The 23,555-nt window shown below is 45.2% G+C and overlaps 1 protein-coding gene across 3 annotated transcripts in view; it reads left to right on the top strand.

Annotated features, from left to right (window-relative positions):
* Positions 1 to 21,162, top strand: part of SLC25A26 (solute carrier family 25 member 26) — an 83,360-nt gene extending 62,198 nt beyond the window's left edge. For all 3 annotated transcript variants that reach the window (XM_061455818.1, XM_061455817.1, XM_061455816.1), the window contains 4 exons: positions 7,393 to 7,462; positions 15,484 to 15,548; positions 16,724 to 16,797; positions 20,738 to 21,162. In XM_061455818.1, coding sequence (XP_061311802.1) covers positions 7,393 to 7,462; positions 15,484 to 15,548; positions 16,724 to 16,797; positions 20,738 to 20,834 — 306 coding nt within the window. In that variant the 3' untranslated portion in view covers positions 20,835 to 21,162. The remainder of the gene's footprint in view (positions 1 to 7,392; positions 7,463 to 15,483; positions 15,549 to 16,723; positions 16,798 to 20,737) is intronic.
* The last annotated feature ends 2,393 nt before the right edge of the window (positions 21,163 to 23,555 follow it).

Here is a 23,555-nt window from a genome sequence, read left to right as displayed (position 1 = left end):
CTCTGGTTAAGTTTAAGTCCAGAAACATCTTGTCAAAAATGCCTGCATCTTATGGCTAGTGGGAAGGGTCAGCTCCCTCAGAGAACAGAGCTGTGTGTAAGGTAAACCTGTCCCAGGTGAAACAAGACTCATTCCTCTTGGGTTTTATATTTCTGCGTGTTGGCTGTGCTTCAGAGCCTCTGAGAGTTACTCAAATGCAGCTGTACATGGAGAATGGTCTCTTTATAGACCAAATGTATTGTATGTCTGGAGAAAAGGCTTTGGTAGCCAGTGAGGAGGGAAGGAGCAGGTGGGATAGGAGGACATAGGTCTCAAATGAGTAGACTTGAAAAACAAGGGGATTGTTGGTTGGTTGGTTGTTTTTTAAAGGAAAACAAACCTACTATCCTGGGCACCTTTTATTTTCCATTAGACGTGTCTGATTCTGGGGTGGGACACTTGGGTGGTGCTAAGACTGTGTAACATCAGGGTCAGGCTGACTTCTCCCTGCAGATTGTGTGTGCCCGTGAGTCCTGGGAGGGCTGGCACAGACTGTGCTACACTGCTGGCTCAGGACCTGCAAGGAAAGATTAAAAACCTTGGACTAGCCATGCTCAGGCTGATGGTCTGGCTCTTCTGGTACTACGTGGGGCCAGGATTTCCTTCTTTGTCTTGGTGTTGGGCAAAACCTAAAGCTCAAAGACTTTCTGCAGCTATAGTGAGCCCATGTGGTTTTCTGTCACTGGCTTTAGCAATTAGATAGTTTTCTCAAATCTGTGAATCTCGCAAATTAACAGGTGTTTTACAAGGAAATACTCGGTTGGACCTTGAGAGGCAACAGCCAGAGACAGGGAGCTTATATACAATGGGATTTTGTAATGACTGTGGTGGCATGTGGTAGTGCTGTAAGATGCTGAACAAGCAGTGACATGCTTCAGTGGCTTCAGGAGAGTACACACAGGCATGTTTCCACCCTGTAAAATAAACTGGGCATTGTAGTTAAGACAATGGGGAGAGTCCAGCCATTCCTGTGTGAGGCTGAGCAGTATCAGAAGGTTGGTTGGGTCAGAACAGAAGTTCCCTGTGTTCCTAAACTGGTTTCTGCCCACACAATGGAGAGCAGGCTCGGGATTGGTCTTACATTTCCTTAGGTCCCTTGTTTTTCTGTCCAGGTTCAGTTGTCACCCCAGGAACAAGGCACTTGCTTTGAGAGGAACAGAGTTTAGGAAATCTGCTGTTGGACTGATCTGCATGAAGGCATTGGCATGTGGACTCATTTGCTTGGTTGTCTTGGTTCCTCTCCCCAGAGAGCTCAATTTTGAGGGGCTGGTATAGGCAGTAGAGGGTGTGAACAGGTCTGGTTAGAAGTGGACTTAGACTTGCTTGTAGTTGTCAGTGCAGGCATACCTTTGAGATGTATTTTGAAGCATGCTGTGCAAAGACTGCTTGGTGGGTTTCTGTGGGGAGTGGAGGCTCTAATCTTGGTTGGAGCTCATTGCACCTGAGCTTTAAAGTTAGTAAGAATGAAAAGTTTACAGAATGCTTCTGCCTGGGCAGCTGGGGCTCTCAACAGTAATACGTGTTTATAACTCCACCACTGAAACAATAAACCACATGCTATTTCCCTCCTAAAATTTACAATCAAATCTGTTGCTGTTTAACAGGAGAAGTAGAAAATTAGAGGAATGTAGCCAAACTGGGCCTAAAATGGCTCTTTCCCTCCGCTATAGGTAGGTGACAGCTTTCCTTTTTTCCTAGAGATGCAGCCTAGTATTTCCTTCTGCTGCGCTCGGCTACGTGTAAGGCAAGAGTAAATGAAACCCAGGCCCAACTTTAAACCCATTTCCTTGCAGGCAGTGTAGTAAGTGTTCTACCATACGTCACTCCTTCTTTGAGTAACGAGCGGGCTGATTTAGGGATTAAGTCCTAATGGTTAAATAACGCTAACGTGTCTGCCATTCACTTAGGTGCTCTATCAGGAAAACACATTTCCAGGCGTGATGTAACTTGCGGCCAGCGTGGCCTGTGCATGCCATTAGCATAACGGCTGCATTTTCCTCACAAAAGAGCAATGTCCCCAACAGCTGTTCAGCAAACAGCCCTCGCTTTATTAGTGCCACAATAAGTGTCATTCACACAGCCTTGAAGCGCAGTCAAAGGAATGCTGTACGCCATCTGCACCAAAGAGCAAGAAACAAATGCAATCCTTACTTACAGCACTGCAGGCACGTTTGAGAAAGTCAGATGGGCTTGGCTCATCAATGCAGCATTTAAAATGGCAGAAGTAAACCAGACTCTCATAGTCTTGGAGATACAGAGCCAGATTGTGATGCTCTTGGTCATGCCTAGACCACAAGCGGTTCTCTAGAAGTTGCTGAGGTTGCCAATGACATCTGGGGATGTTTGGTACAGTATAGAGGTAATCAGTGGGAAGGGCTCACTGTTTGATTCGGACACTTGCTTCTTGCTGAAGAACCTTTAAAAGCTCATGATCCTTCCATGTAATTTATTCATGCAAGCCTGTATGAAGCACAGATTTATTAGCAGGTAGTGGCAGTGCAGATGCTCAAAGAAAGCCATTCTAATGTCAAAGTGATTTTTCAGAAGTACGTTTGCCTCCCCAGGCACATATATGGCCCTTCATGCCATGGAAACTGAGTGTTGCCGGCATATTATGTTCTGCCTTTACCATGGGAACACTGTTTCGAAGACATTTTATTTAACCAGGCTTTTAGCACATTCATTTTGATTTACATCCGAACGGGTCACAGGCATCAATGCAGTATTATGTGGGGAGAAAAAGGGAATGAAATGCTTTTAACGTGAAAAATATGCTGTTGCATGTAGGCCAACTTTTGTTCTTTTTCAATTTACCTAGGATTTGGGTGGGTTTAATTCTAGGGCCAAATTCAGGACTGGCTTAAGTGAGCACAACTCCATTAATGCAATTGGGGTCTCAATGCTTTTGTCAACAGTGAACTTAGATCATTGAATTTTTCCCATGTTTGGGCGTGCATGTTTCCTGCAAGATAATATACACATGTACGAGCACATATGCCGCACATATGTGCATAGAAATTCACTGGGGAGGACATTTGGCTCTATGCTCTATGTTTGATTTTACATATAGAAACAGCGATCAGCTCACAAAGTTTTTGCTTCTCCTCTAGCTAACGTGCCATGCATCTGTAAGGCTCAGCCATGCAGAATGCCACGTTGGAAGCAAAATACCTAGTAGCAAAGGCAAATGTGAAAATTGCTTTTCTTTCTTCGGTCTGCAGGATTGCACATGCACACAAATCCGTGTGATTAATTTGGAGAGATTTTTTCTCCCCTCTGTTATCACGAAGTTGAACACGGCCTCGAACAGAGGGTTATGTGGAAATACTGCAGATGCTTATTGTTGGAGTGAATTGTAATATTTACTCAGCTGCAGGCCTCAAGTTTAGTGTATGCCATGAGTTCTGCTTGCATCTTAGTGCCTGCAGAATAGCAAGGCCAAGGCAGAGATATCTCATTCTCTGTGATGCTTCATATAGTGTTTGGGGTGTTGGTCCTGTCATCAGGTTTGAGAGACAGGCAAGTGCTGTGCATTCCCAATATATAATAGAATATATCTGTATATCCTGAATACGGACCAAGACCCAACTAGATTGAAAAGCCTTTGGTATATCCTAGGAGTGACTTTTCCAATGCACTTTCTGCCCAGCAAAATGAACTTCCTTGTATTCTCAGTATCAAAAGAGCTAAATAACATTTGTAGTGAGAAGCAGAGGACACAGGCCTATGGGGCAGCATGAAATGGGATCGTCAGGAAGAAAAGTAAGGCTCTGCCCACATATAAAACTTGACCCTTCTCTGTGAACATTATCCCTGTGAATAATTGGAAATCTGCATTCAGGCTTCCTGCTGTGTCCCATCCCTTGAGGACGCACCCTCTGGATTGCTTTACATGGTGCAGCGATGCACAGCGAGATTTACATATATATCACATAAAAGTGTTTACAATAAAAATTAGCATGTGATTGAGCTGGGAAGCTGCAGAGGGCCCCAACTGTACGAGTTTCCATGCACTTCAGCCAGAAGATTTATTTCCAATTTGTTATTCATAAGGGAAGAGCGAGAGGTTGGGATGGGGTCCTTTGAAGTGGAAAACAAAGTCTTCTATTCAGCCTTCAGCTTAATAGAATACACATGACACAGGCTTGGCATGGCGGCCCGCTTTCATGTAATGTGCTCCTTGTCATTTTGCTTTCCTAGGCAGTGAATACTAGTGGGAATGGGTATTGCCTTGGAAAAGTCTCATTATCTCCTGCACCCTTCTGCAGGAGGAGCACAGTGTAAGCAGGTAGGAGCCATTTGGTGATCCAATTGTTGTGGCTGTGTTGCTTATAATTCCCAGTTTATTATTCCCAGTTTCATATTGCAAGAGCATATATAGAGAAAGCAGTGTAGTTGTAGGGCTTCTGCAGGCACTACATAGGGGCTTCTGCCCTGGGTGGAGGCCCTGAGCAGGGAGCTGTCACCTGGAGTGGAAGCTCTTCTCAATCTGTGCAGCATCTAGGATGGCAGAGCATTATCTATTGCAGTATCACTGCAAGTAACCAGCAATTCTGTCCAAAGTCGGTGTTCTGTGGAAGATTGTTTGTGAATCCTGTATTTCTTTCCAGGAGCAAGGCTCTAGTTTTACAGTGGTCAAGCCTCTAATAGCTTCTGTGCTTTGCTCTGTGTTAGGAGTATTAAAACCATGCTTGATGCAACACAAAGATGAGCATTTGTGAAGAACTTACAAGCCCGATTTACCACAAAGCCCTCTCGATAAGTGAGTCTGTGGGCTCTGAGAGAAAACACGTGTGGCCTTCAGCTCATCAGCTTGGCCCATAGCATGGGTGTGGTTAGAAAGAGTTTGGACTAGAGTCCTGCCTGTCCTCTTGGCCTTGTGACACTTGTTCCTCTCAGCTTCCTTTTGGATGATGTCCTCATGCCCCGCTTCTCTCTCGCTCTTCTGCATGTTCAGGTTTGGAGCTTGGGTGAATCACCGAAATTGGAGATGGAAAGAAATGCATGAAGTCATCTCATCCTGCCCTTGCCAACACAGGATTATTCCCCACAGTACAGTCTCGAGTGCCTTCTCCAGTCTATTTTTAAGTGACTCAAAGGAGAGGGCTTTCCTCTCCTCCCTGGGGAGGCTGGCCCCGCTCTTCAGTAGACCTCACTGTTGGGGAATTTTCTTCCTGTTCTCCAGCCTCAATTCTCCTTTTCCCTAATTTAATTGAACTGTTCCTGGCTCCACCCTTCTACACAATTTTCCATATTGCATGACTGCTGCAAATACCTGTTGTCAATTTGCAGGCAATAACGGGAATTCATCACCATTTGCCTGGCTTGGCAAAGGCTCTCTGTGCAGAGCTGTACTGGGAAGCCAGCCTTTATCAGAAACTAGATTTCAGAGCTACATGTCAAGAATTAAGACTGACCTTTTCCTACTTCTTTGGACAATGCCATTAACATAAAACCCTGTCATGACTGAGAATTAGTCTGGGCTTCTTGCAGAGCCATGAATGTGTGTATTAATGTGCTGGTTTTCCTCCCAGTCCTCCAGCAGATCTTTCACAGTGATTTTTTGCACTACAGAAGTAGCGGCTCTGAGTTCTCAGGTTTAGTTGTAGGTGTAGACATGCGTGGAGAACACTTAATGTGAAAATACACTAATTCTGTTTGTATCAAGTGGCTCCAGGAGTTAAATTCTAAACCATGACCTTCAAATTGAGGCTTTTTAAGCACTTGAAGTGTTTTGAAAGTGGATTTTGAGGGTTGGATTTATGCTTTGACAATACAGAAGTGCTTCAGAAGGAAGCACCTTTTGTCTTGGGAAGATGTGTCCTTCATCCAGCAAGACTGAGCTACAAGAAAGCTGTGTGTCCAAAGAGTGTAAGTTATTCTAGAAAAACATCTTATGGGTTTGAATAATTATGAATCCCTATTTATTTGCTTACAAGATGAAAATCGGTTTCTGCTGTGGGTGACAGCGGAATAGAAACCCATACTGCAAACACCCAGAAAAGCATGGCTAGCATTAAAGAGACTGAAATCCCTTTAGTGCTTTCGTACAGCAGAGCTGCAGCTATTTAGCTGTGGCAGGATACCAAACAACATTGTGGCTGGCCATTGTTGCTTGAACAGTTTGATTTTTAAAACATTCAACTGAAATACAACCACCAGCCAAGTTGGAAGGGGCGAGTCACAGGGACAGCACGTTAAATGAAGAGTCAGCAACTGAAGGCAATGAGTTCTCATACCCCAGTGGAAAGTGCCTGTATTGCAGACCCAGGAGCCTGAGAGCAGCATCGCAGCCTAGCACAGCTACAGGGCTGCTTGTAAGGAAGTTTTATAGCATAGAAGTAATACGGCTTTAAAAAGAATGAGATAGTGCCACAGCTATAAAATGAGATGACTGATTTCTCTGTGGTAGGCCTGAGAAGGGCTGTGAATCCCACTGCTTTTTGCTCAGCACTGGTCCTCACATCATAAACCAGAAACCTCTCCTCCAGAGAACTTCCAGTGTTAAGCATGTCAGGAGATGGGAGGGAGGTGGTGGAGTGGAGCGGAGGAGGAGAGAACGAAGTGGCATAATAGAAACCATCCTAGCACACATCAGCCTCTGTTGCTGATACTGATCGGACACATCAGACTGCTGTGATTCTTGATAGGTGTTTTTTTTAGAAGGCACTGCTCTTGGTGGTGGTTTTAAATGTGCATGTTTAAATGATGCTGTGAGTTAATGGATTAGAGCATGGTGTGTGGGAGCAGCAGGGAGGAGAAGGGTGTGTGGTCCCTAGTGACGCCAAGTGAAAAACAGACACACCTGCTTTGGGATGTAATGGGAGTGATAAGAGTAATTTCTTAATGATGGGGGGTTTTGGGGAGTGTGAGGGGAAGCGTTGGTTTAAGAAATGTAGGGGCAAACAGGACATGTCTCACTGTGCTGAGTACTGTTCATTTTAAATGGGAGTGTTTGGTACATCTGGGCTGAACTGATACTGGTTCTTGCATGCTAACCCCTTCTCCCCCCCCCCCCCCCCCCAGTGTTTTGCTTTGCACTGTTTTATCTGCCAAAAAGACAATAAATTCACAACATATTTGCAAAGCTGCATGGCCACAGGCTTAAATACATACATATGAAATCCCTGAAAGCAATTTGCTTCAAGCCTTCCTCGGTTCCAGACATCTTTCTAACTCCATCTGCTCGTTCAAGTACACAAGTTCCTTGGGAAAAATCACTTATTACATCACTGAAAAATGCCACAAAAATAGCCTTTCACTTAAGTTCCCATCCTCGGAGTTAACTCACATGGGGATCAGATAGATTCAAACGTTTAATAACTTTTTATTTTCCTTTCTCTTTAAACACAGGATCTCTGGTCATGGAAGCAGGGTCACGTGGTGGATTCTTGGCAGTCAGCAGTCTGTGGAGCTTTTGCAGGTGCAAAGGATTATATGTTACACTGGGAAAGACTAAAGAAGAAAGGGGAAAAATGTGCAAATCTATTAAGTACAGCAGAACAACATTCCTTTGTAATTCAAGTTTGTTTAGAAGAAAACGGATCCAGTTGTTGTTTGGAAATAGAAAAGTCAGCAAAGGAAAGGCGGGGGGGAGGGCTCAAACAGGGTGTCTGTTTGAAAGACAAGCAATTTGTTTTTGACAAATTTTAGTTCTTTAAGAACCAGGGGCCTGTCACTCAGGCTTTGTCATCATTTCAAAGTTGATTTGTAAAATCCTCATCCAGGAGAAACTTTTGCTTGGGTGGGGGTTTGTGCAGCTGTTTGCACCGAGCACTTCCCCAGGGGTTGAAGTGATTGCAGCGAGAGGCCATGATTCACCATTCATGTGACAGCTCTGACAGCCATGTAGATTAACTAGAGCCAGGAGAGCAGAGGCTAGTGCTGCACAGCCCGCAGGCTAAAGCCTTCCACAGCAGAAAGGGGGGGGAACCCAACAACGCAGGACGAAACATCTGGGCAATCTCCAGACACTAGGACAAGAATAAAGAGTGGCAGAACACAATACTGCACTATTTATTACCAAACAAGCCAGAAGTTAATTGAATTCTTCAGTAGGCTTCTTGCTTGATTTTAGCCTACTGTAGTTGTTTCAAAAAGAAAGCAATTAATGACTCATCAGTAGAGCTGACAAGTTGAGGGAGGAGAGATGCAACTGTCTAATAGAAAAAACAGATTAGTAAAGAGATGGATAGCCCAAGCTTTTCCCCAAGGAGCTAAAATACATTTTGAGATTCCAAACCAGTAACAGAGTCTGTGGAAAAAAAATAAATCCTGTTTAAAAAGGAATTATAGCATTTCTGGAAATAGAGACTATCAAAAGCAAAGCTTGTTCTTTGCTAACTTGTAAAATGAGAGCCATTACATCGTATGTAAGGGTTTTTTAAACAAATTCTGTTAGGGGAATTGCAGTATTAATAGCAGCAGGATTCCAGCAGAGATTTCCTTTTGATGGGTGCTGTAACTGCATGACTGAGAGAAGAAAGCATGGCTGTAGCTGCACATGGTTTAATAGATCCTACCCATGAGCTGTGTTGGAATGGTTTAAGTAGAATTGATTCCATTATGGGACAAAGGGGGTATTTTAGGTAACCTCTTGTGGTCTTGTCCAGCTGTATTTTTTATGTTTGTGTGATAGGAAAGGAGTTTTATTCTGCTCAAAATCTCGTCTACTGTTGGGTTTTACACTGACTTCAGATCAGTGCAGATGGAATCAGAGTGATTGAAGCAGGTCGCTCATTTTTGGTTTGAAACTAAACAAGCTATCAGACTAAAAATGCTTTAGAATGCAATCTGTGTGTCTGCAGGTGTGATGGGGATCATTAATTTAGCTCTGTTGATTTCTTTACAGTCAGATTGATACAAAAACTGTGTTCAGGCGTGTTCAGAGAGCTTGAAAGGTTATCTGATTTACCCAAGGCCTTGCAGAGTAATTTCCTGAAGTCCAATTTGGTGCCTCAATGGGAAATCTAGCCTAGTGCCCCCACTTCCTTTTCTGTATGTCTGATTCTGACCGGTTATGCTTGGACTTGCTGCTATTTGGTGGATGTTCAGTAGTGTCTGCTCACTTTCTAGCAGAAATATTACAAGAAGGAGCTTCCAGAGGCATGGTTGTGCATAAACACTTTGCTGTCCTTCGGCAGATGCTGGGGAAACCTGACACTGTGCTGGAGGAGACACTGGGTCCTCCTGGAGCAGCACAGAGACTTCCAGGTCCATGGTGGTGGTAGATGAAACAGTTTAGCCTAGGTGTCTTTATGGGCTCTACTCCTCAGGCACAAATCTTTGTAGAGCTGGAGTGCTATTTTATAGATCATGTTGTAATTGATAATAAATATTCTCTGGGTTGTCCTTCCAGCTTCACTTCCTCTGGCTTCAATTCCTCCAGCTTGGTTTTCTTTCTTTGTTCTTTGTTTCCCCATTCTTCTCTCTTCGCACTATTTTAAACTTCTTTTCTCATGTGTTCTTTTGAGGATCTGCCTCAAAACTCATGAGGTTCAACTCTTCAGAACCTTCCCCTTCCATCTCCATTGCCTCACTCTGCAGGCATGTAACAGACAGGCCCTGTGTTGATGTAATCTGGTACCACATCCATTCAATTTCACTGCAAACATTTAGCCTTCTTGCTGAGTGGAGGCAGTGGAAGAATAATTTCCTGCTTTCTGAAGAATGGATTCCATGGTTAAAAGTCAACTACCTACACAGAGCTTCAAATGAGGGAAGAAAAACTAGACCAAACTGTTTATCCCTTTCTTTCCACCTCAAAGCCTCACTAGTTCCCTGTGAATAAAATAAGATTGATGTGTGCATCTGAATGATTTAAAATCATCATGTTCTAAACCTTAGAAGGAGAAGATTGTCCAAACCCCAATTTTTAAATTAAGAGATGCTGTCAAATGCCAACATGGTAGGAGTGGGATAGTGAAATCACACAGAATTGCTTTTCTCCTGTGTTCTTTGCTGGAATTCAGTGCTTTCTAAAAATATGTTAGAGGTCTTGAGGGGCAGAGTAATGCCTGTAAACCTGAAAGAAAAGTCCTGTTTGGCTTCCCTTTATGGCACACACGTATGTGTGTGTCTGTGTGTGCTGGTTGGTTCCTAGCTAAATCATCATTGATTATTTGGCGAAGACAGAACAAAGCACAACAATATATTGGATTCCATCCCCAGTGCCTGTGAAATGGCAGTGATTTGAGCCAAAGTGCTGTGAGAGGCCCAACTCTTCCTTGTTGAGTGCACATGTGTAAGATCTGTGTGTGATCCATGGGTTTTTTATAGAAACCTAATAGGCATGAGCATAAATATGAGATTTTGAATCCTCTCTGTCTCATCTGTTAATAATTTAATCCCTGGAGGCTGTGTCCAACTCTGTGTTCATCTCTGGTGTCTTAACTAGAGGAGATGTTTGCACCAGTTGGGGAGTGAGAGAAGGTGATGCCTGAGCAGCTGGTTGAGAGGAGCCCAAGGGTAGACTTTAAGCCTGAGGTTACATTTGAACCAAACCTTGCCTCATGTTTGGACATCAGCCCACATTTGGGCGCAGGCTTTAGCAGGCTGCAATCAAAGGAAGGAGGCATTCCCCATGCTGTGAGCAGGCCAGGCATGATTGTGGTTGCATTCCGTGCTCTAGTCTTCTCTGAGCTTATGCTGCTGGGCTGGACTCCTGCACCCCAGCCCCACATAATACAGTACAGGCCATCCCAGAACAGCTTGCTGGATAGGTTTTAGGTGTCCTCCATGGAAGTGGGCTGGTGGCAATGGAATTCTGCTGTTGGGTATTTGCTGTTTGGAAAGGAAAGTACTGCCTCATACCAATGAGGCGATATCCAACTTGTCAAAGAACCTGAGTGTCCATTTAATGACATTGAAAATTGCCTCTATTAAAGACACCTTCTTTCTCCCTACTGTAAAAAATAGTGTGGCTTAACATTAATAATTAATGCTCTGTGGTGACAAAGTCACCAAGAATGGAGGAGCAAGTCTAGTGAATAATAGAGCAGTAACGAAAGCTCTTTGCACATTAAGGGGGAAGACTTCCCATCACTTTTGTTCTGACCTAATCGGCTCTGACAAGATTACACACTGTGTCTAAAAGCCTCTTTAGCTCTATAGCTCTGCATGGATGTTTGACTGGTTCTCAAGATTTCCTGATAGTGTCTGTTTGGACCATGTCTCTAACCCTGAATTGGTTAAATCACGGGAGGGGCAGTGCTTTCCCTCTTAACATTTCTGTTGAAATCCAAAAAGGTTCTTGGGTCACTTTGCTCTTCTGTTGGCAGGTGTTGTTCCCACAGCGAGAAAAGGCCAGAATAAACTTCCTCTTCACAAAAAATAACATACTATCAATAGAATAAAGGTGTAAATATGAACTGATTGATTGAAGAGTTCTGAAAAATACCATTTGTGGACTTGGAAATCAGTCAGTGTAAGAGGTTGCTGTGAGGTTTAGTGTTGGAACTGAGTGTGTGACTTAGTTTTTCAACCTGGATTTGGGATTCAATCCTGAATCAGTGCTGGCTAATCTTCACATGTTGGTTCAGAAAATAGCAATGAAGACAGGCAATAATACAGCTTAACTTGGACTTTTATTTTTTTTTCCTAAGGTGAGCGAATTCATCAAGGACATTAATCAAGCGCAAGTGTCTGTCTTAAAACAAGCTTGACTTGCTGAGCTGGGCTGGTGTTGCAGAAGAGAGTGCCAGGGATGTGGCCAGAAAACAGAAACGCAGAATCAGGAGGAGCCTCTGTGGTGGCCAGAAGGGTTCCCTGGACCCTTTAGAAGGGCTGAGGGAAAGCTGTAATGGTACAAGAAGATTATATAGTGGCTGAAGAAGAACTTCTTCCCTTCACAGGGTCTTACTTGAGGAGTGTGTCAAGGAACCTGTGAAACATTCTCCTGTAGCAGCAGCAGATCCTGCAGGCAGCCACCTTATTGTGAGGACCTAGGGTTATGTATTGTTCTCAGGTGAAGTATTTCACTCTGTTCTGATGCGTCTCAAGTTTTATTTGCATATGACAGCTAAAAAGGTGGGAAGTGCCAGCTTGAACCGAGGGGAATATTAGGACTTCTTATTGGGGATACAGGTAAATCATTCTCTGCAGATGTCTGTCACTAGCATGTCTGTCAAGAGCTGCTCACTGGGGAAATGTGAGTAGCAGAGAGATTTTCTGTTTAACACCCTGAGCTTGGTAAAGTTTAGCTGGTAGCTGATATGTGAATATACACAGTGTCCATTGTACTTCTTGGGAGACAGGTGATGAATTTTCCACTACTATGTGAAGTTTTCTTTTCCCAATAAGGCAGTTTGTCACTCTGCTGGAAGTGTTAACAAGGCAAGGGACTTCTGCTGTGTGTAAATCCATCTTTGTGCCTACTTGCTGAGCCCAAGTCATCATGAGACCCTGCTAGGGCAAGGGAGAAGGGAGCCTTCTCCAGGAGTGAACTGGTGGCTGTGTCTGGATGCAGACTGCCTGCACAGATGCTGTTTCCTCTGTCAGCTCTGTAGAGAAGCTGGAATGATGAGGAGTGTAAGGCTGGATGTGTCTGGGCCTTTCTTGTCTGATACCTGATACTTTGATATTGGCTTTTCCCAGTGGCTGATTAGTTGAGCCGATTCCAGCCTTACATGACAGTTCTTGGAGATCTCAGTGGCAGCAGGAATAGACTAAAGGTGTATTTTAAAGATCTGTTGGTCCTGACTGTGCATTAGTGCAGTGTACACCCCTCCTATTTTGAATGAGTAGGCTCTGGCTGGACTAGTTTGTATCTGTTGTATTAACCTGATGATTGCAAAAGAGTCATGGTTTAAGCTCTTTTACTGTAGAGTAGATGGGACTGAGCAGTACTTCACTAGCGCTAGAGCCTGTTCTTGGGTACTGTGTACTAACATTGAAGAAGTCACTCTAAAATTACGTTGGACTTTTAGGGTTAAGGCTGGAGCTAATTCATTTTGTCAGGCTCACTGCCTTCAGTAAAATGCCATTCCCAACAAAAGCTAGTTTTAATCTTGTGGTTTTGTCAAACATATACAAACTTACATGTAATTTAGCCACTATCCTGCTGTTGGTTGTGCTTATGAAGTCCTTTATTCTTGCAGTTGTCATTCTAAATCAATTGGTAATTTTGTACCAAATACTTCTCAGTGATGGAAAATGAAATGTTAGTAACAGGAGTCTGACAGATCCAGACGTTAGCTGAGGAAAATGCAAAATGATAAGTCTTGATTAAAACATTCAGATAAGAATATCTTATCGGGATAAATTGTGTTTGTTCTAGTCACTCCATCAGCCAAGACTGAAGCTTCTGCCAATAAGAAACTGTTAGGAATGAATGTATGGAAAAGATTACTGGGATCTGATATGAGAAATGTTAGTCTGACTGAAGTGTGATTGTCGCCTCTATGGCTGAGTGACATGTTGAGATTTATTTGCTTAATACAGACCTGACAACCATGCAGTTCACTGTTTAATTTTATCTGGGTCTGTGGGCAAAGGAAGGGCTTCTGCATCCAGGCTTATAAAGCCACTCTTTTCCATGGAGATTATTTTTACTGTTCTAAAAATACATGAGTACCAGTTTCTCTCCAGCCCATTCTCTCAAAGCCTTTGGGTCACTTACTCAAAAACTGGCTCACAGTAAAAAGATTTTTGACCTTAAAGAAGGTCCAAGAACAGGCTGGAATTTAGTTCAGCTTGCTCATAGTTTCTGCTTTGGCTCCTTGAATACATCCCATTTTTCCTGCTTTTTAGTGAGGTGTCACTGCTTGAAAGCTTCCGGTGGAGTGAACCGGATGGGCTGAGCTGATGTGAGCAGGAGCTGCTCCTAAAGCAGGCTTTTGGGGCTGTTGGCTAGCTCTGCTTGCCTGCTGTCCCTGTTTGAGATCCAGGGGACTGCACATGTACCTTACTGCATCTCCTCAACTGTTGTGAGATGTTCCTTAATGAACTGTAAGAAGTCAATGCAGGGTGCCAGCTGGCCCAACCTCCTGTCTGACATAAGGCAGGGTTTAGTTTGTTAAAGCAAAGGGCGCTGAGAGAGGGAGACGCAGGTAGGAACAGAAGCCAGAAGGGAAGATGGACTTTTTTCATTACTTTACATATTTTAAAAGAAATGCTTTTCCTTTCTCCCATTCCAAGAAAAAAGAGATCAATTTTTCTACATTCCATAAAGCTTGGAACAGAAAATAGATTATTTTTAGCTTATTCCCTGGGTACTGTGTAGGCTTCAGTCTTTGGAGTCACTTTGCTCCCTGCTGGAGCAGATAGAGGATTTATGCAAGCTCCAGAGAAAAAACAGGAGGAAGAAGAAAAAGAGATTTCAGAATAAGTTTCTCATCTCTTCCCCCTCCCTTTCTTTCTTCACTTACTGCTGGGCTGCTCCTGCATTTTAAATGTTTCCTTCACTTTGGCTCTTCCTTATCATGAATTATTTGAAATATTGTGAACAGAGGAGGGAGAGAGAGATTAGAGTTAATTTCAGGATAGGGAAATAAGGCAAAAGGAATAAGATCCTGGGAGAAAAAGCAGCAAAGCTGGTCCCTAGATATAGCACAAGAGGCCAGGCTGTAGGTACAGGGTTGACATAGGGAAACACACACAGGTTTGTGGCTGAGCCATGCAGATGGATAAGCTGAAGATTTCTGGCTTTCAGGAAGAAAGCCACAGCTGAGCTGGATGCTCCAGTTGAGAGTAATGAGCTCCAAGGGTGAAGTCTGGGAGTAATTAGAGGACAAAAATGCCTGTGAGAGGAAAACAGTACTTGTGGCAGCAGAATTCTGTCCATTTCCAAAGACCCTTGAGCATCTTCACATTGTTGTTACCCAAAATGGAGTTGGTTTCATTTGTTGGAGATGAGCTCCATCAAAAACATTGGCTTATCTTTTATCCTTGAAACAAGAGTCCCAGGTCTAACAGGTGAAGTCCAGATCCAGTCCATCTGTATGTTGTGGATAGCCTAGTCTGAAGCACGTGTGTTTCAGATGCAGAGCATCTTTCCTCTTTCTATCTGGCATTTGAATGGTCAGACTTTAATTCTTAAGGCAGAACACAGTGTGATGACCTTATTTTCCTATCTCTGCAAATGAGTAAGCAGGTTCTTCTTTTCAAACTTGTCTGTAGATGTTGAAAGTGGAATCCATTATCCTTAGGACCTTCATATACTTGTATTTGTACAGAGTCCAAAACAAAAGGACAGTAATTTCAATGGGGATGTTTGGATTTACAGTTAACCGGTATAGAGCTGTTTCCTTAAGTCAACACACAAGAATAAAACACTCTGTGTACAGACCTTCAACAAACATACCTGGACTGTGACGTGAGGAAACATTCTGCAGGCATTAATAACGGAGCAGCAGTGTTGACCACAGCCATGGGAATTATAGGCAGTGTGGCATTCCTATTCACCCAACAATGTCTCACTTGTGTTTGGTGTTTTCATTTGCTCAGGTGGATTTGCAGCTGCAGTCACCACACCTCTCGATGTAGCAAAGACCAGAATTATGTTGGCAAAGGTAAGAATGGAGGAGGCCAGTGGACATGCAGGTGAATGGCTTGGGTAGTTTCTCTATGGTCATTACAGAATGAAATCCAGCATCTATTACTGTTTTCTGTTCTTGTCCTCAAAGGCAGGATTAGATGTGAACAGGTACTGCATACAGAACTGATGAAATTGTTGCTTCTTTCCTCAGATTGCTCTTCTGGTCCTTTCCCTGTCTGAGAAGGGCTTGTGCTTATGCACTTCAGAGCCTCATGTGTTGTCTTTAGGAGAAAATCCTTGCAGAGTCAGACACTCAAAGCTGAACTGCCCATCAGGGATTTATTCTGCTGTTGGTTTGATAGTTGTTGGGCTTCAGAGTGCAAGGAGGGCTTGGCACTGGATTTTCTGTCCTAAAATTTGAAGCCATAGAGATTGCGATGGCTTCTATCTGCCAACCAGGGCAGAAGGAGGATTGCTTTTATCATCAGTAAGTTTAGTAAGAGTCACATGCATCTGCAGTGGGGTGTATCTCATTGCTGGGTGTTCTACCTGCTGCAGCTTCTTTGCCTTTGGACAGTATGGGTGATAGAACTGTAAGAACTGGGTTTCATTTATGTCTGCTGCTATCGTGAGCAACCAGGTCAACACTGGTAAGAGAATGATGATGCTTTAGGGTGTTCTGAGCCCCAAACAGCATCTTTGTATTAGTCATCTCACACTAACTAGATCATGCATGTAATTTAATTGTCTGTAATACTGCTGTTTGTCCTCTGTTATGCACTCAAGGCTATTTTCACATGCAATACACTACTCGTGTTGTTGTGTTGGGTTTTGGGTTTGTTTTTTTTTAAGTCAATCTCAAGGATGCTGTCCTCTTGCAGTGACCAGCAAAGTTACTTCTTGGTGCTTTGAGTGTATTTCTGTTAATGTCTTACTCCAGTGTCAGTTGCTGGACATAGAGTTGAGTGTAGTGCAGAAGGGACTGAATAGCTGGTTCTGAACTAATCAGCTCTGTGACCTTGGCATGATCATTCGGTTCTTCTATGCCTCGGTTTCCCTTTCTGCCCTTTGCCTCGTTCCTGGAGACTGTGCCTGGTCATTAGGATGTCTCTAGTACCTGTAATGTGGCACTAACCGTAGTCAGGGAGCTCAGTAAATAACTAAACCTCTCTGCCAACAGTTTCCAATCTGTCTCTTTCTGTGGTGCAGGCTGGTTCCAGCAATGCTAGTGGGAATGTTCTGGCTGCACTTGGTAGCATCTGGAGGACACAAGGTTTGTCGGGGTAAGGACATGATGCATCTCAGGTGGTATATCTGTGTGTCAGTAGGTGGGATGGTCTGCTTTTATTTAAATGATTGACTGATGGCTTGGCTTTGCAAACGAAGATTTGGGAAGGGCTTTACCCACGCTTACTACAACCGTGATGAGGACTAAAAGGGCAATGTGGGATAGGCAACTCCTGTTGGAAGAAAGACTGCTTGGTCATTCAGGATGTTTCCGAACAAGACTGTTACTCTAATACGGAATAGACTTTCAATTACATGGACAGGGAGCTGCTGTGGGGTAACTAATAACAAGTCCCTCTAGGGAGGTCTCATGTCCTCGCCTTAGCACTGGCTGGGAGCAATGTCCATGGAATTGCATGGAAAGAGGGCATATATCCATGGTACAGTCTCCAAGCTTAGCTCCAGACTTTGAAGGCAAGTGTGGTTTTGTGTTTGACAGCCTGTGGTGGGCTTTTCTACATGAATGTGTGCAGCTGTGGTTTGTACCCGGTTAAACTTCAGGCATGTGTATCTTGTGGCAGTGAGTACCACAGTTTCATCTTGAAGTGTGTGAATCACCCCTCCTGAGATGTCAGGGAAGGCCAGTGCTGGAGTCACGTGTCCCTTGTGGACAGTCTTCTCCTCCTTCTGGCATTTTCCTACTGATTGCAAACACCAGCAAGGTCTCCTCTGTTCCTTTGTATTTGCTGTTCTTACTGGAAGCATGGTGGGAGCAGGCAATGCCAGTGTGGTGCCATAGAAACATAGAATGGTTTGGGATGGAAGGGACCTTAAATATCATCCAGTTCCAACCCCCTGCCACGGGTAGGGACACCCCCCCCATGTCCCTTTGAAACTGAGGTTATTGGAAGCTTTCCTTGAGACTTTTTGCTGTAATTTCTCATGGGTTGTTAATCCACTTGATGTGGCCGATGCTTTCAGTTGCTGCTTTAACATGTGTAAGCTGTCGCTCTCAGCAGCGTGCACATCGCAGCCTGGCGGGGGACAGGTTTCTCTTCACATGTGATCTCCGCTTGACCACCTCATAAAAGTCCAATTCTCTTTCTACACATGTGGAAAATAAAACAAATTGCAGGAAGTTCCTGAACACGGATTGCAGGAAGGCGCCCAGCTGTGCGCCCAGCAGCGCTCAGGTTTGCTCTTTGAGGTGGCGAGGTGAGGTGGCAGTGGATGAGTTTTGGGTCCTACATGGCTTGATGGACTCTAGGGCATGTTTTGAACATAGGAAGAAGTGAGGCCACATCTTCTGCTAATGGCAGAAGGGTGTGAGGAGGCATGGATTTGGCTGGAGAAACCTTCCCCTTTTCCCCAGGGGGAAAAATGAATATGTGTGTTTGTGTTCTTTTTAGGGTGTTTCAGCAGTGCCCTTTTCTAAACAACCCAAAATTAAGCTCTGCCTAAAGATGGCACCAGTGGAGTCAGACCAAAGGGAACACAATTCAATTGAAATCAAAACAATAAGCTAGTCTGGAGAAGAAGTAACATGGAGAGGAGGCCAAGCTGTGTCAGCTGCAAGGAAAAGGAAGAAAGTCTTGGGAAAAATAAACGCAGAGGCTGCCATGCCTGCTGCCAATTATGAATCTATTAATCAAAACCAATAAAAATGTCGGGCTTTTTTGGCCAGTTGCATGAAATGATTTATGGCTCCTCTTAATAAATCTCGTACTTGAAGAGGAGGAATTCTGAGGGCAGAAAGACGTGTTGCTTATTGCCACCTTATTAAAACCAGAGCACAGGCCTCAGCTTCCTGGTCTTGCACCTAGTAAATCCCTCTGCTTCATGCCAAGAAATTGCACATCCCTTTCTGTGCAGGGAGAGCCAGACCTGTGGCAGGAGGTGCGATAGGGCTGAGGTGAGCAAATCCGTGTGCCTCTTCGCTCTTGCCAACCGTGTGGATGAGCTGTTCACACGAGAGCAGGTTTACACCTTGCTCTTCATGCAAGGAGGACATGGTGGTGTTTGGAACCTGTTCATGAAGCTCCATGAGAAAGACAAGGGTTATTTGAATGAGAAATCTGGTGCAGTGGCACATCCCAGCTTGTGTGTAGTTGGTGATTTACACAAGGTGTCCTGTTCCTCAGATTAGCTTCCCAGTTGGAGCAGACATGGAATGGCTGGTGTGAACCACACCAGACCCAATGTGAGTGGTGAAAGCAGTTTCTGTGCCCTGGGCTTGCAGCTCTGTGAAACACAGGCTGTATGAGGGAGCGAGCTCAGTGCAGGGCTGTACTTGGTGTTTCTCAGCATGGCCATTGGTTCAGAGTGTAACACAGAGGTTTTGTGGCCGAGCACACAGCGCCTTTTCCAGTGTGGGACATGCTGTGTCCAGGCCCTGCAGTGTCTGTCCAAAGGAGTAACTTTAGGAATCCTGGTTTGTTTCTATTGAGAAAGAATTTGCTTTTGGTTGCTGAGTTGTCACCCAAACCCATTGCCTTTGGCTGCTGGGACTGTTGGGCTGGGAACCCTGGAAGGCATGCACATGGTTGAAGCGGAAGGGAAAATCCAGGCAGAGAGAGAAGAGTGGCAGGGTGCTAGGGCAATCTGTACAAACAGCAGATACCAATAGACAGATCTGTGTCCACCAGAGCAGTGTCTGATGGGGCCAGCAGAAATGATCTCGGCTTACCTCACCTGCTGACGAGGGCAGGTGGGGACCAGTTTGGATCAGGTCTGCAGCTATCTCTGGATTCAGGACAGCCCTGGAGCTATTCCGTGCTACCCTCCTGCAGAAGGGAAAGCATTGATTGGAGAGGCCGCAGGTGGAGGTGGGAAACTGGGGGGAGAAGGGCTGGGATTCTTGGAAGTGATGGTTAGTAACAGAGGTTGCCAGGGATGCAGCTTCTGGGTAACTCAGTTATCTGCCCCTGTTTGTGTAATAGCTGTGTCTCGAGTGGGCTGTTCTGTAGATGAATGTCTGCCCCTCCTGTAATGAGGGCTGCTGGATTCAGCAGAAGGATGGTGAGCGTTCCGAGAGCAATGCTGCACCGTAGGATTTACCCTATCAGCACTCTGTCCGTACATGCCTTGTACAAATTACCTTGTTTTAAAGCTGTCATTATAGTAATAGACCCAATTGCTGTCTAGTAAAGCCATAAAATGTTTCCATGTGCCTCTGTGCTCCAGGCTGCTGAGCAAAGCTCATTATAGCAAAACCCAGCCAGTGGATTTGGATTCCCCGGTGCAGCAGGACTAACGTGGTGTGGGGAAGCAAATTGCTCCCTGGGAGTACCTCCATCTCCATCTCACTGGGAATTGCACCTTGTCCCATGGTGGACATGCTCCCAGCAGGCACCATACCGAGGACAGCGTCCTGCTGCTCAGGCGTAGATCGGTGAGGGGATGCCAGACGGATTCAAGCCTAATGTTTAATCCTTGCTTGCAACAAGGGAAGCCTGTAATCTTCTGGGAGGATACACTGGCCTGTCCCAAAGTTGTTAAACCAGCTAGATGTGTTGAGCCAATTGGCTTTGCCAGGGCTTCCTGTTAACTTCCAAGAACTATTAGGATCAGGTACCTAAAACTTGTGATGGCTGAATGCTTGCAGCCATTCCTGCTGGTCCCTGTTGTGTGTGATGGGAATGAGCTGCTGCGGTGAGCAGGGCTGTGTGTGTCATGGGAAGCTCCTGGTAGGGAGAGGGGATCCCTCTGACAAGGCTGCATGAGGGCAATGGGAGGTGGGATGCTTGCAGCCCTGTGTGGGGATTTGTCTGAGCTGCTCTTTCTGTGCATGGCCCACAGCCTCCAGCACCTGAGGAGTGAGGTTAAAAACCACAGTGCTCTGTTAGGGAAGTCCAGACAGGTTCATCCAGTGAGCGTGGGGTGGGACTGAAGACAACAGCAAGAGAGAGTTTGTGTTGGCTTTGTCTCCTGAAGCCCCAGCAGCATCCAGGCAGCATCCTCTCTCCTCTCATCTGCTCAAACAGCCTTTGCCTTCAGCTTGTTTGCAGGTGTTGTCCCACGGATGGCAGGAATCAGCCTGGGAGGCTTCATCTTCCTGGGGACATATGAGAAGACTCGGCAGCTGCTGCTCTGACACAGGCATGTCCTGCTGGAGAGGATGCTGAGGAGGAGTCCACCCATGGATACAGCTTTCCTCCCGCAGCCCCTTACCCGTGCTGCAGCAGCTGTTGAGCTGCTTTCACTGCTACAGAAGAGTAAATCCTCCAATAATCCAACTTCCCAAATGAGGAATTTTCCTGCATGGAAAGCAAGTGAGGTCACTGCGAGAGTCCTGCCAAAATAGTGGTGTTTGGGGAGGGGTATCAACAGCCAATTACAGTGGCTGAGAGCACTGCTGTGAGAACTCCTGCAGGGAGAGGGGTTTGTGAGCATGGAGGCTGAAATAAAGCGAGTTTTCATCATTCAGTGGCACCTGCCTCGTAACGTGGGGAGGGGTTTGGTGGTGGGGAAGGGGCTGATAGAGTTACAGTTCTGAGAGTGCTCCAGGTTGGGAGAGCTCTTTGTAAAAGACAATAATCCATTTGTTTCTGATTTGAGCTGTGTTTTGTGGAAGTTTATATTCCTGTTGATACCTGCAGGTGCTCAGCAATCGTTCCTGTGTGGGAGCCAGTGCAGCTTCATTAATTGGACTCGCGTTTCTCCAGTAAAAGCATGGGCTTATAGTATTTTACAGCTCTGCTTGTGCAGAGACGTGCAGCTCAGCCTTCTTCCTCCCACAGCAGCTGAGGAGCAGAAGGCTGGAAAAGCAGAACCTCGGGAGGGAGCCCAGGAAGATTGGGCTGGGAGAACACACAGGTTCTCCTGCTGGTGTATGGACAGATCCTGAGGGCTCTCAGGGGGATGCTGGCAGGCAAAGAAAACCTTTGCTGCTGCTCTCATGTTAGGAAATGGTGCAGGGACGAGCTCAGGGAAAAGCCTTGTTGAAATTACTCAGTTATCACCAGGGTCTGGGGTGGGAGCCCCAGGTTTACACCAGCAGCCAGCTTCTGCAGTAAGGACGATTATAATGAGCTTTCTTTGCAAGAGAAGTAAGGGTTGAGAGTGAACGTTACTGGAAAGGGCAAGCATTAGTAGAGCATAAATACAGAACACTTTGTATTCCTGTTTTTCTGGCTGTTTGCTGTTTGAATCCATATTTGTTACTCATCTACCAAAACATCATAGGTACTACCGTGTACGTTAACGCTTGACACAGGAAGTCTATCTATATTGAAGAGAGCACCTTTGGCATGCACTGAACGCCCTCCTCATGCTGCACCGGTGCGGTGGGATCTGAGGGACTGGGTCCAGCAGCTCACGAGTGTTCCCTGGGGTCAGCCGAGGGGCTCCTGGGCATTGGGATGCTGGGGGGAGCTGTGTGCTGGGACGTGGTGCAGTGTGACCGTGGTCGGGCTTGTGCAGCACTGGCCTCAGACTGGCGGTGAATGCAGCTTCCAGGTCATCCCAATGCTTTTGTGTTACCTGAACTCATAGCGGTGCTGCCGTGCTGTGACTGGGAGGCTGTTCTCATCAGCAGGAAGATGTACAGAGGCAGCGAGAGAGAACAAATACCAAACCAGGTTAGTGCATGACCAGAGGGGGCCGTGCCCCTGCACGGACACGGGCTGCTGCTCAGGCTCAATGCCCGGCTTACTAAGGCTGGGTGGTTTATTGCACTGTCCTCCCGTGACATAGTGATAAGCCATTTTTTTTGTGGCCAAAACTGAGAAAATTATTGGCAAATGTCATGGTTTAAGCCCAGCTGTAAATCAGAACCACGCAGCTGCTCTCTCACTTCCCCCTTTCCTCCCCCCCACTCCCGGAGGGATGGGGAGGAGAATCGAAAGAACGTAACTCCCACAGGTTGAGATAAGAGCAGTCCAGTAACTAAGGTATAACACAAATCACTACTGCTACCACCAATAATAATAATGATAAGGGAAATAACAAGGGAAGAGAATACAATCGCTCATCACCTGCTGACCAATACCCAGCGTGACCCGAGCAGTGATCTAGCCCTTCCGGGTAACTGCCTGCAGTTCTACATCCTGGGCATGACGTGCTGTGGCATGGAATACCCCTTTGGCTGGTTTGGGTCAGGTGTCCTGTCTCTGCTTCCTCCCAGCTTCCCCTTCTCCCTGCAGAGCATGAGACTCAGAAAGTCCTTGGTCAGAGTAAACATTACTGAGCAGTAACTAAAAACATTGGTGTTATCAATGCTGTTCCCAGGCCGAAAGTCAAAACCACAGCACTGCACCAGCTGCTAAGAAGGAGAAAAATGACTGCTACTGCTGAACCCAGGACAGCAAACCAGTAAAACATAAGAACAAAGGGTGTACTTCTTAATTCCCCATTAAAATGGGGAGTTTCAGCCAAGGCCAATATTGGCTGGTTAATTCTGCTCAGTTTCATGGCAAGGTGCAGCAGCGCTGCCTGCCACTGGTAAGGTTGTGTCTTCTGTGAAGTTTTATATACATATATATATATAAAATCTCCAAACCAATTTTAGGGGCTTTGGGGAAGGGATGGCTATTTATTTCTCTCTTGTAAAAGCTGACATTTTCTATTAAAGCTCTTTAAACATGGTGAGTGGGTTAGCACTGCACTTGGTGCATTTAATTACTTGAGCTGAAAATAACTGTGCCTTGTAAATTATTGGCTCCAAGTGCTGTGTTTTTGTTGGTTTCACTCAGTATTTGCATAATCACTTTTTGTCATCACTGCTTTTTTTAATTCAAAACCAAACCCCGAACGAACAATTAGCCAAACCTCATGGGGAGATGGACCATGGATGGACTGCACACCCCAGACTGCA

Source organism: Pezoporus flaviventris, unplaced genomic scaffold (genome assembly GCF_033815535.1).
Source record: "Pezoporus flaviventris isolate CSIRO_AGI_PZ_B2104156 unplaced genomic scaffold, CSIRO_AGI_Pfla_v1 ptg000021l, whole genome shotgun sequence".
NCBI classification, from domain to species: domain Eukaryota; kingdom Metazoa; phylum Chordata; class Aves; order Psittaciformes; family Psittacidae; genus Pezoporus; species Pezoporus flaviventris.
This window is presented reverse-complemented; position numbering and strand designations above follow the sequence as displayed.